The sequence below is a fragment of the Camelus bactrianus genome, chromosome 21 (assembly GCF_048773025.1).
Source record: "Camelus bactrianus isolate YW-2024 breed Bactrian camel chromosome 21, ASM4877302v1, whole genome shotgun sequence".
Lineage (NCBI taxonomy): Eukaryota > Metazoa > Chordata > Mammalia > Artiodactyla > Camelidae > Camelus > Camelus bactrianus.
In genome coordinates, this window is record NC_133559.1 from 7,689,580 (window position 1) to 7,704,943 (window position 15,364).

General features: G+C 56.7%; 2 protein-coding genes across 5 annotated transcripts; both read right to left on the reverse strand.

Moving 5' to 3' along the window:
• Positions 1–193: 193 nt before the first annotated feature.
• PYGO2 (pygopus family PHD finger 2) lies at positions 194–4,769 on the reverse strand. Its single transcript, XM_010953969.3, has 3 exons — positions 4,074–4,769; positions 3,604–3,653; positions 194–2,970 (listed from the first exon to the last, which is right to left on the reverse strand). Exons 1-3 carry the CDS (start codon positions 4,174–4,176, stop codon positions 1,903–1,905), a joined length of 1,221 nt encoding a protein of 406 aa, XP_010952271.1. The 5' UTR covers positions 4,177–4,769; the 3' UTR covers positions 194–1,902.
• Positions 4,770–4,919: 150 nt separating this feature from the next.
• On the reverse strand, positions 4,920–15,168 carry SHC1 (SHC adaptor protein 1). 4 transcript variants are annotated; one of them, XM_010953967.3, is made up of 13 exons: positions 15,012–15,168; positions 11,417–11,584; positions 10,787–10,857; positions 10,193–10,256; positions 9,913–10,032; positions 9,593–9,646; positions 9,356–9,407; positions 9,075–9,201; positions 8,092–8,290; positions 7,935–8,004; positions 7,721–7,855; positions 7,328–7,566; positions 4,920–6,551 (listed from the first exon to the last, which is right to left on the reverse strand). In XM_010953967.3, the coding sequence occupies exons 2-13, from the start codon at positions 11,579–11,581 to the stop codon at positions 6,423–6,425; spliced, it is 1,425 nt and encodes a 474-aa protein (XP_010952269.2). In that variant the 5' UTR covers positions 11,582–11,584; positions 15,012–15,168; the 3' UTR covers positions 4,920–6,422. The 4 variants fall into 4 exon arrangements, with proteins under 4 accessions (XP_010952269.2, XP_045371923.1, XP_010952268.2 ...); XM_045515967.2 differs by lacking the exon at positions 11,417–11,584 and having other exon boundaries at positions 15,012–15,167; XM_010953966.3 differs by lacking the exon at positions 15,012–15,168 and having other exon boundaries at positions 7,721–7,852; positions 11,417–12,959.
• Between the last annotated feature and the right edge of the window lie 196 nt (positions 15,169–15,364).

Consider the following 15,364-nt stretch of genomic DNA (forward strand, 5'->3'; position numbering starts at 1 on the left):
GGACATAGTGGGAGGGGCGGGGCACACAGGCCTCCCTGGGCTCCAGCAGCTTGTACCAGGTCCGCTTAGGGGCCTGAATCTTTCTGCCATTCCCACTTCCAAGGACCCTGGGGGATACATATCCTCACCCCACAATATCCTGCCCAGCGCTGAGGCTCATCCCAAGGCATATCAACAGCAAGGAGTCCTGGTCTAGAATTTCCAAGTCATTTTATTAATCCAACAGTACAAAAGACTTTCCCCACCACCACACCTCTGCCACCCCCACTTTCTTCCAAAAAGCAGTGGAGTGAGGGAGGATTGAGCAGACACCCCCCCTCCAGTAGCCGTCTTACAAAATGTGGAGATGGGGGAGAGCACAAACAGCAACAGGTAAGAGGGGCAAACAGAACCACAAACACAACACAAAGTTGAGCAGTGGGGGGTTGCCATCTCTGCTGTTCCAAGTTGGGGGACACTGGAGGAGAGAAGCCCAGAGGCCGCTCCCTTCTTTCTCACAGCCCCAAAGGGCAGGCAGATGAGTTCTGCAGTATACTTGGCTTCTCTTCACACGCTAGGGTCCCGGGAAAAGTGGGGGCAGGGGACCATCAGCTCCTCTCAGGGTCACACCCCAAGCCTGCCTTCCTCACCACACTGAGGAATGTGTGCATGAACTCTAAGGAGAGCAGCTGTGAGGGGCTCCTGATCAGGCCCCAGGTCCATCTCTGGCAGGCAGTGCTTTAAAAAAAGTAAAATAAAAACAAAGCCCAGTACAGGACCCTGGCTGAGAGTAATGAGAGCTGCTAGTTCACCGGCCCAAGATGTCAAGAATAGCAGGGAAAGAGAAGCAAACCTCATCCGGGCTCTGGACTGCATCTTTGTGCCCTGGCAGTGAGGGGCCCACCACCTCCCCCACCCAGTCTGTAACAGGGATCCTTTTATCAGGAGGGAGAATGAGGTATAAGGGCTCTGTGCCTTTTCAAGCTTTCCTTCAATCAAGCCAGGGAGGCAGGGGAGTGAGGGCGCCAGAAGTTGGAAGACCGGCACTGAGAATAATGTGCAACAGGCAGGCAAAGGGAGGGTGGAGGGTGGTACAACCATAGAGTCCAGGCTTCCAGGATAGTCCAAACGTCAAATATTCTGGTCAGACATGTACCCCAATTTTTGGCAAAAAATATAGTCATTAGGAGAAAAGCACAAGAGAGGCTGAGAAAGGACCAGTGACTTTGGTATGAGGGAGACATGTCCTGACAGCATCTCTTACTTACTGTCTTGAAGCCTCAAATCACCAAGAAACTGCCATAGCCACGTACTCTCCTGTTCCTTCAAGCTATTTGGTTCTCTAAAGGGGGAGGAGTCAGGTAGGTCTTGGAGGAGGAAAGGGGAGAGGGAAAAGGGGAAAATCTCCATTTATTCCCTAAAGCTGTCTCCCAGCACCCATGAAAGGGCTATTGCAGGGACGGGAAGAGATCCCAAATCCTCTGACCAGAAACCTTTAACACTGGACTCCAAAAACTAAGGCTGGAGCTGTGGGGCTAGACAGGAGTGTTAGGCACAGGTATTGGGGGCATCCATCGTCTGCAGAGGGGACATCCCTGCCCTTCAGATCTTCCTCCAGCCTCTTTTCTCTTGCAGCCATACCCCCTAGGCCTCCAGGAGAGCCACCAAAAATGGCTCTGCTGGGCAGGGCTTTGGTTTTCTGGACCTCTGTAGATCTCACCGCAGTAAGTTTCCAGAAAAGTGAGTGATCCAGGCTCTTCTGCCTGCCCACCTAGGTTCCTTTTCTGCCCCCAGGAGCCATTGTGTTTCTGCCCCACAGGGATGGGAAGCCAGTGGAAACAAGGACCAAGAGCCAGACAGGAAAACAATCACCCTGGAAGAGCAGGGAGGGACATATGCACTTCCCTGGACACCTCGCCAGCATCACCCATCGTTAGCAGCCACCAGCTGCCCCATGCCCTCGCGGATGTAGACAGACTGGATCTCCTTGGTCTTGAGGCAGAGATCGCAGGCCCAGACGGCAGAGGCCTCAGTGGTCAGCAGCCCATAGGCGCTCTCAGTCATGCCTGTGCACTCGCGGTGGAACCACTTCTGGCAGGAGGCCTCACACAGAATGGCATCTTGGTCGTCATTCACCTCACTCCGACAGGCACCACATGGATACACCAGGCCCGGGGGTGGCTGGGGCCCTGAGCCCCCACCTGCCTTGCCAGGGGGTGCCAGGCTATTGGCATCTGGGGTGCCCCCACCCCGCCCACTGCTGTTTGGGGGAAAATTGGGTTGATTCCCATTCACAGCAGCAGCTGGGGAGCCTGAGTGGGGCTCCTGGGGGAAAGCAGTGGGAGCAGGTGGATTTAAGGGCTTCCCCCCATCCTCACCACCAGGGCCAGGAAAGCCAGGGTCCGGACCAGGGAAGGGACTCGTGTTGGGGGGCAGGCTGGGGAGCCCTTGACCAGGTCTCTGGAGAGGAGAAGGACCAAAAGGCACCCCTGGCTGGGCAAAGCGCTGGGGGAGAGAAGGGGGGCCCAGCTCCCCCCTGGGAGGTTGTCCCATTGTGGGTGAGATCATGGGGCCAAATCCCCCCACTGGGCCTGGCATCATCTGCCCACCAGGTGGGCTAAAGTTTTGACCCAGAGGTTGGTTGAAAGGTTGGCTGGGAAAGTTCATGTTGCCTGGCGGTGGGTAGCCAGGGCCCTGGGGGGGCATGTTGAAAGCAGGGCCCATGGGGTTTGGAGGGAAAGGAGGGGGCTGTCGACGAAGAGGCTGGGGTCCCCCTCCACCCCCAGTGCCATAGCCTGGGGGTACCTGGCCTGCCATGCCCCCCTGTACACGGAAGCCCCCAAAGGGGACAGGACTGCCAAGGAATGGAGGGGCCGCACCCCCCACTTTTGGGGCTCCAAAGTCATCCTCAAAAGGGTTGGATGCAACCAGGTGATCCACCATGGGAGTCGGGGGTGGCGCAAACTCCGTCAGATGTGAGTATGCAGGGCCCTAGTGGGGAACAGATGAGGGAGGGAAAAGAGTCATGGAGGCAGAGCACCAGAAACACCATACACATTTTGGAGGCTGGTCCTGGCCAGCTCAGATCTAAAATCAAGATGAACTTTAGAATGCAACAAAGAAACAGGATGGAGGGCAGAACCAGCATAGTGCAGTAACCATGTTCCAAAAACAGGCATAAATACATTGGAATCCCAGCTCTGGCACGGTGTAACCTCAAGACTCTGGAGCAGGTATTTAACTTTTTTAAGCCTCAGATTCCTCATGTGAAAAATAGTGACAATGCCAACCTCCCAAAAATGTTACAGCACTTTAGCACAATCCTTGGCACTTAGAAAGGGCTCAGCAAGTACTAGTGTTATCATCACGAGGGAACCAGGACAGGACAAACGGGGGAGAGGAAGATTCTAATCCTGAGTGGTAAGATCTTTGGTCAAATCATCTCATCCCCTCCCCTACCCTCATTTGTCATGAAGCTGAGAGAAAGGACCAGAAGCAGAGCAAGAGAGACACCTTTCTCTTTTCCCTGAAGCTGATGAAAGATACAAACGGATATGGAGTGGCAGAATACCAAGCAACCCGAGGGCCTGCTAGGAATTACCCCCACCAACGACCACCATTCACCTGAGTATTTGACTTCCTTCGCTTCTTTTCTGGGCTCTTCATTTGCAGACCTGGAAGAACAGTAAAAGGCAGACACAAACAAGTTTCCCTGAGGTTTCCCCAACATCCTTTCTCCCAGCCATGATCCAAGGGACTCTTCTAACTTCAATACGCTCTTGCTTAGTTAACACATACAACAAAAGTGTAATATAAACTGAATAGATGCCACACTCTCAGCTGCTTCTTCCTTTAAATGAGACATTTCATCTCTTGATATCCTCAGACTCCCAAGTGGCTCCTGAATTCCAGGTGCCCCAAACCCTAGGGTCAGCCAACTCCTAGAGGGCTTCATCCACCCATACTTTTCACCTGACCCTTCCTTCAGGCCCTTCAGCCTGAGGACGGCCACCTTCCCCGCCCGCCAGCCAGCCCTCCCTCCGAGGTCCCCATGTCCTCGGCCTTGCCAGCGTCAGCCCCCTCAGTGCTCTCACCGGCCTTTCCCTGCTTCCTCCCGGTGCTGGGCGGCGCAGGGGGCGGTGCGGGGCCGCCACCTCCCTCCAGCTTGTCCGGTGGGGGCGGCGCCGAGGCGGCCATGGAGTGGGGGACCGCGGTCAGCGGCGACGGGGGACGGACACGCCCTCGGGTTGCACCATCGCGCGAAAGGCGAGGCGGGGGCGCCACAGGCCCCCGCGCGCTAGCAAGCCCGGGGTGCGGCGAAGCCGAGGCGCCGAGCCGGGTCGCCAACTGAGCGCTCGCCCAGCTTCACCACCCGCCCGCGGCCGCAGCCACAGGAACCGGAACTCCGCGTGGCCGCCACCACTGCGCGCGGGGAGGAGGGGGAGCGAGACCTGGGCCAGACCCTCCCCCGAGCGCTGGCGGGTAGGGCCGTACCACGGCGCGAGCCGGGGCGGGGGGGGGGGCGTCCCACTCCGGGAAACGCAGCGCGCTCACTAGGGAGGCGGCGGCTCTCGGCTCTGCGGCCCGGCCGTACCATCCCGCGCAGGGGGGGCCGCCGTAGAGGTGCGCGCGGACTGGAGCGCGCGCCTGCGAGGACCCGGAGCTGCTTGGGGTCCAGCGTCTGGCGGCCCACCCATCGCGATCACTACCCCTCTCCCGGTGCCGTGGCCCCGCAAGGCCCACCCGATCTCGCCCTCCCAGCCCCGGCGCACCTCCTCCGCGAACCCCCAGGTGCCCGCAGGCGGCGTCTGAGTCAAGCCAGGCCGAAGGGCCAGGTGGACCGCTCCGTGCCTTGAGGCGGCTACAGCCTCCCGCCTCCCCTTCCAGCCGTGGAGGCCCACAGCCAACAAAAAGCAGCGACAGGCACCTAGAGGCCGGGGTAGAAGAAATACGGACTTTAATGAAGATTCTTTCCCTTTGGTATAAGTGAGACCCGTGAAAACATCAAAACAAAACAAAAAAAGGCGAGGATTCAGTCCACTCTCCCTTATCCACAAGACCTAATGACAGAGCAGGGCCGGCTCCTCTGTCGTTGTGGCTGCCCCAGGTCTAGAGCAGGGCTGGGCAAGCGATCCCATAACTGCAGGCTTTACGCTTCCCCGTGTGAAACTAACGCTCATTCAGACAAACTTCTGCCTCCCAGCCTCACAGCAAGAGGCCCGTTTCTCTAGTTTCAGCTCACACTCCACTTCTAAAGGTTCCGGTCCCGACTGCCTCACAGGCTGGATGAAGAAAATTCCAATAGTTGTAAAAGGGCTTTGAAAAGTCAAAGAGGTGATATATAAATGTGTTTGATTATTATCATTTTGTGCTCAAGAAGCAGCCGTGGAAAACAAATTAGGAAAGAAAATCTACAGCCCTAAAATAAATGCATATAAAATAAAAAATAAATGCACTTCCAAATCTACCGATGGTATTTGGGGATTGTCTACTGCTTTACAGTCTCAAAGCCCCTGTTCCCACCTCCACAAAATCCACCTGCGAGAGTTAACAGTTCAGTCATCCCCCCACCACCCCAGCAGGGAGAGGCAGGGCAGAGGCTATAGGAGGAAGGGCTATACTTTGGCTGTAGAATATAACATGCATGCAACATGGGAGGTGCGGGCTTACGAAATGTATATACAGACCCCTGGGGTGAGGGCCCCCCGCCCTCCCCCCCACCAGAGGCACTGAGAAAGGGAGGGGTCCATCTCCCTGCTGGCCAGGAGGGGGGCGCTGAGGCAATCTAAAGGTTGCATATCCCCAGAGAGGGGACAGCTGCCACTCCTGCCTCTGTCTGCCCAACCTAAACTGGAGGGGTTGCTGAGCAAGGAGAGGACAGGGCCCCAGAAGCCAAGAAGGTGTCAGCACCCCCATCCCTGACCTCAAGGGCCCAAGAACCCTTTGCATAAAATATCTTCAGACCTAGGAGATGGTCAAAGGCACAAAGTTTAAACGCTGGAAGGGAGGGTTGTTGAGAGGGGTCTAGGGTACCCTGAGCCCAGGGATAGACTAAAGGTGTGATTCATTCCCCCTTCCCTGGAAGGGTGATTGCTCCACTGGGCCTATCACCACAGGACATTTTCCATTACAAGGGGGCATACTGCCCCAGCCTCCAGCACCCACCATGGGGAAGGGGGTATCAAGTTGGCACAGGAAAGGCCCAGGGAAGGGGGCCACTCTGTACATTAATACTTTGGTGAGGTTTGGGGAGAAGCAGGACTCTACCCCAGGCTCCTGACTCAAACCCTCTCACTTAGTTGGATGGTGAACCCAGTGTCCACACTACCCCCAGCTCCTACACAAGGCCAAGCCCACAGAACACTCCCAAGTGAGGTCCTGAGAGTCAGGGAATAGGGTGGAAGGGGTCGCAGGCATCTTCTGGGAGAGAGCACTGGGACAGATCAGACTTTCCGCTCCACAGGCTGCTGTAGACACAGTTCGCTGCCCGCAGAGATGATGGGCAAGTGATTGTCCATGTGGTAGCTGATGAGGTGACTGACACTCTCAAAGCGGTGATCCTTTGTCCGAACCTAGGAAGTGGGAGGGGAGAGGGTCAATTCTGGTGAAGACTCAAATAAGACCTCAGGCCCCAAGTCTGAGGAAGCTGGAATATTCAAGAGGGTTGAGGAAGGAGAAAAAGATGGCAGGAGTGGGAGGGCTGTCAGTCCTGATTACTGAGGCTCCCCTAGAAAGAGAAGCTGGAGACAGCTGTGGGAATGGGCAGGTCAGTGAACTGGGAAAAGGTAGAGGGGACATCAGCCCAGAAATTGTGAAGCTGAGGGATAGCTACACCTCCTTGACCTGGAGGAAGGTGGCATGTCTCAGAAGAGGATACACAGTACAAAAAAAGATGTGCAAAGGAAGCTGAGATTATCATAGAAAAGAGACCAAAGTTAAGAGAAACAGAGGGGCAATGCAGACAGGCGACGGATGCTGGTCTAAGCCCTGAGTCTGGAGGCACTGGGGGGGCCCCTGGCTCCTCTTGTGACAGGAGGCTTGGGGTGCTTAGCCTCTAGCCATCTAACACTGAGCACCACAACCACTCAAGGATGGTTTCCACATTTGTCAAAAGAAGGGCTCCTTCTAGCTCTCATGGGCATAATGTGTGGGGATTGGCCAGGCCTGAAGGGAACACAGGTTCAGGAATGCTAGAAGGGAAGGGACCCCAAGTCTCAGGCACCTCGAGAGCAGGGGAGGCCCAGACAGAGATGCCCAGCAGAAAGTCTAGGCAGCAGCGAGGGAAGGAACGGAGCTGCACAGGAGGGTACTGAACCTTCACCCTGATCCGCAACCCGGCCACACTCACCACACCCTCAGGGTCCACCAGCAGCAGGTGCTTGGGCTGCCCACTCTGCAAGCCAGTGAGCACGTACTGGCCAGGTGTGGTCGTGCTTTCCCGCACCAGGAAGTCCCCATTGAGCTGCAGCAGTGCCTCGGCCTCCCGTCGGCTCAGCTTCCCGTGGAACCAGGGCTCCCCTCGGAGCTGCTCAGCCATGGCCACCGACTGGGGAGGTGGAGGCACCCGAAGGGCATCTTCAAAGGGCTCTGAGGGTGGCAGAGAAAGGGCTAGGAGAGGCAGCTGGCACAGCAAATGCCCAGGACCCAGACCTTTGGGGACAGGAGGCCAGGAAGGACAGAACAGACGGGAAGAGGAACCAAGTGGAAGGCGGAGATGCAGAAAGGAGAGAGGAGCACTCACTCATGTCAAAGAGGTCTCGAGGAGCACTGCCATTGATGGCAGGATGGGGGGGCCCGGCCCCGCCCCCTGCTTGCCGAGCCTTGTCTAGGTTCTGGACGTTGACATAGGAGGGATCATCAAAGAGTTCTCTGCCTGCTGAGGAAAGGGTGGCTCTACAGTGACCCCTACCCTGCTTCTTACACCCTGGCTCTGCCCCTCTAGGCTCCCTTCATACCTGGACAGGGTGGTGGAGGCAGCATCTGTTTGCGGACTTCAGGGTCTCCCCCGACAGGCTGCCCCACAGGCTGAAGGGACAAAAATAGGGTGAGACCAAAGGCCCTAACCAGCTGCTTCCATCCTGGACCTAGCCCACCTCCATCCAAGCAACTCACCAGAGTAGCTCCCAGGTGGCTGGGAGTCTGGGCACTGGGTGGAGGGGGTCGAGCAGCCCCCGGTGGGGCTCCTTCTCGAAGCCTCATGTCCACCACCCCCCCAAGAGGGGGTTCCTTCCCCGGGAAGTCATTATAGTACTGATGGTCAGGTGGCTCTTCCTCCTCCTCATCCCACGCTGAGCCATCAAAGCCAGCCATCCTGAGAGGGACAGGAGGGAGTGAGGCATGTGGGTGGGAGGACAGAGGGAGAACAGAACAGCAGCCATGTCTTGGGCATTCCCTGAGGAAGGAGGCTGGGTGTTTTATATACATAATCATTTCATCATGGCAACCCGGTAGGGCAGGTCTTATATCCTTCTCCAGTTTTACAGATGAGGAAAATAAGGGTTAGGGGTGAAAAGATTTACCCTAGGTCTCACAACTGAAAGGTGGTGGAGCAGAGATGTAATTTCAGATTTGACTTTAAAGTCATGCTGTCTCCTGAGAGAGAAGAAGCCCTAAGTACCAGTAGGGGGAAGTGGGTGCTCCAGAATATTTTAACCTCTTCTAAATACTCAATACCTACTGGGCTGGGCTGGGAAAGGTACGGATCGCGGGAAAGAGCCATCCTCCCTCGCCCAAATTCTTCAACGGGCAAGAAAACAAAGAACTAAGTATGGAGAAATGGGCAAGAGAAAGGGATAGACCAGAAACAAGATGGCTGGGAATACAAAAGCCCAGTGAGCCAGGGTAGGGCTACAGCGTGGAGGTCCTGGACTGGGCTCCGCCACGGGCACAGGAGAGGAACCGCTGGCCCTGCAGCCAGCAGGGCCTCGAAAGACCTTCCTGAGGCTGCAGGAAACGTAAGAATAGCAGGAAGTGGGAAGCAGGGGTGCACAGGTTATTTCCTTCCCTGCACCCCTCTGAGCTCAAGTGTGGGAAGAGAAGACCTACTTTTCCAATTCCGGCCTGGGGCCCCACAGCTGCACCCCTCCCCCGCTCACCTGTCATGGGGGGTGACCAGCTTGGGCGGGTTCCTGAGGTATTGTTTGAAGCGCAACTCAAAGGCCTGGCCAATGGTGCTGATAACGTCCTGAGCGAGCCCTTCTGGACATTCCAGGATGTGGCAGGCTGGGGGCACAGCAGAGGCCGTCAGGGAGCTCGGGGGTGGCGGGGCCGGAAGAAGGCATAGACAGGGACCTTCACCCTCCATCCTCCACAGCAAGAGCCCCTACTTAGCTCCTGGGTCAGCCAGCCCCACCCAGTGCTCCCCACCACGCCTCACCTCTCTGATTCACCGGGTCTTTGGCAACATAGGCAACATACTCAGCTGTGTCCTGGGGTGGACAGAGTCAGAAAAAGCCAGTTAGCTATATTTTATAGCCCCCACCTCACTCAACCCCAGTCTTCTTTAAACCTTGCCTCAATCCTAGCATGCCCGTGTCTCTAGCCAAGCCGGGGTCCTCCCAATCCCCAGATCCTGCCTCTTCTCCCACCGCCTGCGCTCCGTTCCCCAACTCACCGGGTCCCCGCCGGATGCAAACGAGATGGATTGCATGTGGTGGTTGGCGATGATCTGGCAGGGGATAGAAAAGGGAGGGAATGACACGTGTCAGGCAGCCTCAGGGCCCACATGGGCACCCTCCACCACTGGCCCAGGACCCTGGAGTCCCAGTCTCATCCTTTAGGCTTCTCAACCCATGTCCGCCTAATCTCCTCCTCCCCTACTGTTCTGCTCCACCGGAGCCATCTCTCCTAGTTTTTTGCCCTCATAATCAGGTCCTCGTTTAGCCCTCCCATCAGTATTTCTGGTTGCCCTCCTCTCCGCCCAACCCCACCAACCTGTTTGCAGTCTGCGGCCATGAGGTTGAGGCTGCTGGTGGAGACGGTGAGAGTGATTGGCATTCCAGCAAATTTCAGGTTACTCCTTCCAAGGATGGAGCTGAGTGGGCGGCTACAGGGCTAGGGAAGGGCCCAAGGGTCTCAGCAGCTAGGGGTTCCCAACACCAGGGAACCCCCACATTCCTGCCTTTTGGCCTTCTCCCCACATGCCCCACACTAGCCTTCCCCAGGCTCCTCCACATCTCCCAGCTGCATCCCTAGCCCCATGGACCCCAGGTACCTTTCTCCTCCTTGTCGCCCCCTTAGCACCCGGCACAGCCTCACACACCAGACTGATGGCCTCCCTGGGGAAAGAGGGGTACTCAGACCCAGAGCCTGCATCCCACTAGGCTGGAGCTGCCACAGGGCTGGGGGAGGGGAAGGCCAGGCCAGACTCCAGGGGCACTCCAGGCTCTTTGTCGCGGTGGATTGAATTAAGGGCCTTTAATATTTGATGACACTGAGAAGCCGCTTCCTGGCTGATTGGGTTAGGGCCTCAATGGGTCTGGCCCCACCCCCTTCCAGCTACCAAATGTCCCATCCCCTTCCCAAAGGCAGAGGCAACCTTCTATCTACCCCCATTTTCCACTCAAGCTCCAGCTGCCGGCTGCCTCTGCCACCTCCCCCACAACTCCCCAGGCTGGATAAGTAAACAGGAGCCAGCCCAGAGTTGTTTCTTTTCATTCAGACTTAGACTCACTCCCCTAAGTTTCTCTCAACCCCCTTTACCACCCAAAGATAAGCCAGGACTAGCACCACCACCAAATGACCCACTCCTCCTTCCCCTCACTAATCCCAGGGACCACCCCCCAACTCCACCCCACTCCCCACTAACCTGGTGACCTGAGTCCGGGTATTGAAGTCAAGGGCACGCATTGACTGCAGGACCTCCACACAGCCCATGTACTGAGGGGAGGGACGGGAAGAGAAGGGTCAGCCGCCTCCCCGCCACCTTTTCACAGAGGGCCCTAGGACTTTTCCCTACTTGGTCACTAAGGACAGTAAAGATGAAGAAGTTCTGCCCACTGCCCGGGGCTACATCCCACAACATGCAGGACAACAGGGGATGTGGAGACAAGGGCAAGCTAGGAGGACCTCATACAGGTGGGAAGAGAATTTGGAGGGGAGCGACAGGCATTGGGTGGGATGAAGTGACATCTCTGGAAAGGGGGAGGAGACTGGAGGGGACAATCAAGAGTCACTCGTTCCAACACTTACTAAGGGCCTGTGCTGGGCTTTGTGCTAAGCATGGCAGGGTGGGGGTGGGGGAGTCACCAGAAGGAAAGGGGCCCCAGACAGAGCTGGAAGGGAAGGGGCTACAGAATCCGAGAGGGGGCAAGAGAGGTTGAAGAAAGAGGACACTGAAACCAAGGGAGTCGCTGGGGAAGGGAAGGAAAAAAAAGAGACGGGTGAGCAGAGGAACTGGAGGGGTCTGGAGGGAGTGGGAGAGAGGATGTTCACTCACCCGAACCAAGTAGGAAACCCCCGGTCCCATGACTTTGTCGTTGGGATGCAGCCAGCCCCGTGTGGGCTTATTGACAAAGCTCCCGTGGCGGGTCCACTCCTCGCCCCCCAGCTGGCCCCCTTCCACCCGAGTCCTGCGCCCGCCGCCTCCACTCAGCTTGTTCATGTCCTGGAGGAGGGGCAGGGGGCCTGAGTCCAGGATGGCTGCCCCAACGATCCCCTCCCCATCCTCGGCTGCCCTTCCTGGCTCCCCCTTCGGCCCTGGACGCCCCCCAGCCGGGTTGGCCAGCTTGAGGTTGCTCATCCGGGGGAAGAAGGAGCACAGAGTAGTGGGACTGTCATCCCCAGGCAGAGGTGGCAGCATGGGCCCCAGGGATGAGGCAGACGGGGAAGGCAGCTCCTCCGGTGGGGTAGACCCTGAAGCCCCCTCCTCCAGCGATGACAGAGACTCATTCCGAAGTGGGTTGTACTTGGGCTTGGGGGGCAGGAGATCCATGGCTGGTGGGAGTGAGAGGGAGGCTGCTGCCCAGCCTGGCCCCCCTGCCAGTTAGGGCAAGGGGGCCAGGCAGGGGGCATCCCCAGGCCCTTAGCCTGATCGGACCTCTATGGCCCAGGGATCTCAAGGGTCCTGGGGAGGGAGAGGGACAAGTGGCTCTGGCTCCCCCGGCTCAGACCCAGACAGTATCAGGCCCCATCTCCGCCCAGCGTGGAGCCTCTTCTCTGGCTGAGAGGCGAACAGGCTGGACCTAGAGCTGCCTGGCTCCTCCCCAGGGGCGGGGAACTAAGGAGAGAGACCAATCCTGAGGACAGTGCTGACTCACAGGCTCTGAGGGGCTAAGCCCCCAACACTGCCCCAACCTAGAACTCTTATGGGGCAGAGCGATCCATTTCCCCCACACCTCCATACAAACAACAAGTAATCTGGGGAGCAGTAAAGTGGGAGTGGGAGGGAAGGATGGACGAGTGAGAAGGAAAGGAGGGAGATAAGAGGTCTGGATCAATCCAAACCGGACATGGGCAGACCAAAGGGAGCAGGAAGCTGAGGGGGGTGGGGAATGAGGGAGGAAACAGAGGCAGCTGGGGGTGGGAAAGGGAGGGGATCCCTGAGCTCAGCATTTCCCTTCCAGTCCTGGTTGAACACTCAAATTCCCTCATCCTCCAGCCCCAGCCACCCCCACGACTACCACACTGTGGGGTGGTGGCCCCAGGGAGCCTGGGCCATTAGCATCTTCTGCTACAACAGCTGTGGAAGGAGCTAAAGAAATGGAAGAGGAAGTATGAAGTCCCAGTGGATGCAGGGAGGGGCCAAAAGGAAGGGCAAAGCTGGTGAAATAAGGGGAATAAAGTCCAACCTGGGTGGTGCATCAGGGAGCCACCAGGCAGGAGCTGGAGCAGAGGAGGGGCCGGTGGAGGCTTGCTCTCTATGCATGGCACCTACCATGCCAAGCAGCCGCGGCCCATGGCAAGCACTCTTCCGCCCCCTTTTCTACAGTGAAGCAAGCTGTCAAGGGTAGAAGGGGTGGGGGCGGCCAGAGTACTGATACTAAGGTCAGCTCCCTGGACCTGCCAGGTAAGCTCATACCCCTCTTCTTGCAGCAGTGACTGGGGACGGTACAGGTGTCCACCACCGAGTACAATGGCCCTCATACCAGGGGCAGAGTCTGGTTGGAGGAGATGGGAGAGTGAAACAGTTCTCCAAGAGAGGCGGGGGCTACAGTCCATGAAGGAATAGAGGGGGTAGAAGACAAATCTGTGCTCAAGAAAAAGGGGTGCCAGGAGAAGATGGACTGAGGCTGGACACAGGGAACAGTCCCAAACCCAGTTCTTCCACTCACAGCTTCCTGCCACAGCTCTGCTCCAGGGGGTTATAGGGAAGTTAGAAAGTGACCAAAAAATTAGTACTAAAAGACCCATATAACCCTCCAGGGCTCACCTATCCTTCAATTTACTCAGAGGATAAAAAGATGCAAATATCATGATTACAGTGTTAACAACACTAGCACTTAATCCGTGATAGATACTGTGCTTATCACCTCCCCTTAGTCCTCAATGGAGGAGAGCTTTGCCACTCCATCCACCACTCCTGGGAAGAAATTCTATCACTCCATGTCCTAAGGCCTCAGTGCCCGGGAATATAGAAAATGAGATAAGTGTTCTGCCCAAGCCTCAAATCCTCAACACACACAAACACACACCAGGATGTCGTCATCTCTAGAGGTGAGCATTCTGTGGGTGCCTGCAGGATCCAGAGGCAGGGAAAGACCAAGAGGTGTGGGCATTGTTAGACAAGAAAGAGGAAGTAGGGCTCTTTAAATTTGCATAGGAAAAGGAGATTGCTACTGGGAATCCGGGTGACTGGGGGGGGGGGGAAGCTGCATGTGGCTTCTCAGCCCAGCAGGGAGGAGGGAAGAGCGGCGGAAAGTAGCAGGAAATGGCGAAAGCCTCAGGAATGTTTCCAGAAGGGAAGGTTGGGCAAGCGGGACCAGGAGGAATGCCCAGACTAGAACTCTGGTTAGGGGGAGGGGAACAGCCAGAGAAGAGGTGGGGCCCGAGGAGTCCCTTAAAAAAAATCAGATAGCAGAAAGGACACTGTTCCCTACGCCCCCTCCAAGCGACCGTTTTCTGGTAGTCGAAAACTTTCACTCCTGTCATACCTACATGTCACCCACCAACAAACCCATGGTCATACCCAGCTCCTGACGTACAGGTATGAGACAAACAGCTGTTTCTGGGGTGGAGTTGGTCCTGGGAAGGGAAACTCAGGGAGTGGGGCTGGGAATCTATGAGCAAGTCTCCCTCCCACTCTCGTGCCAAACCCCAAGTCCAGCCCCCTTCAAGTAGGTCCACCCTTGGAAGGGGGTAAGGGAGAGGAAAAGTGCTGCCTCTAATCTCTTACTCCTCAGAGCCACAGAGAGATGTGAATTTTTGACTTCCCACCCAGTGGAGCATGAGAGCTCATGAAAACTAAGCAAAAGCCCCCAAAGAAAAAAAGAACAGGGATCTGTAAGCAGGTGGAGTTTCTGGGATAGAAGGCAAAGCTTCCGGGGCGATGACCGATGACCTGGGTCCTACAGGGATAAAGTTCCTGAGGGGGCGTGGTTCCCTAGGACGCGTGCATCAAACACTAGCTAGCCTTCAGGACAATCAGACGTGGATTACGGAAGGGGTGGAGCTTCTAGAGGGGCAGTACCCCCTAGGAGGCGTAGCTTCACGAATTCGAATAGTTCTTTGAGGGGCAGGGCTTTGCCCTTTTGGGAGATAGGCTTTCTGATAGACGGGAGTTAGCAGAGAATCATCGCGACGAGGCGAAGTTTCGGGGAATTGGAGGGACTAACGTAGGGTTTCTAGTAGTTGGGCTTGGAAGCATGCCTAGGGGTGGGACTTCCAGGAAAGCTGGGGGACAGGGTGGGGTCGGGGACAATAAATAGAAAATAAGTCGGGGTTCGGGGAGCCCCTTGAAGTTGAGAGGTGGGACTTCCGGGGAGGGGGTCGCAGGGGGCGGGACTTATAAATGAAGACCGGAAGTAGGGTCCCGGGAGAGGGGTTCCGGGGTGGAGGAGTGGGTCACCTAGGGAAAAGAAAAAGTCCCAACTCACCAGGGCTTCATGGAGTCTCCGCACCGCACCGCGGGCCGATTTGGTTCCGGATCACACCACTGCCTCCTTAGGCCTCCGCTCCAACTTTCTCCCCGGGCCCTGCCTCCCTGGAGAAACTTTATTGCACTCACTTCCGGCCTCACTAACCCCTGACCCTCTACCTCATCGTCCCTCCTTCACCCGTCCCACTTTCCCGAATCAGCCAATGGCAGCGCTAGAACGCGCACAGGAGCAGTGATAGCCAATAAGAGGCCTATTTTTGACCTACGCTTGTTCTTGAGAATCGTAAGCCGGGCACTCCAATAAGGACTCGAGGAGAAGCAAATCTTAGCCAATTGGAGGCTTGAAGGTGG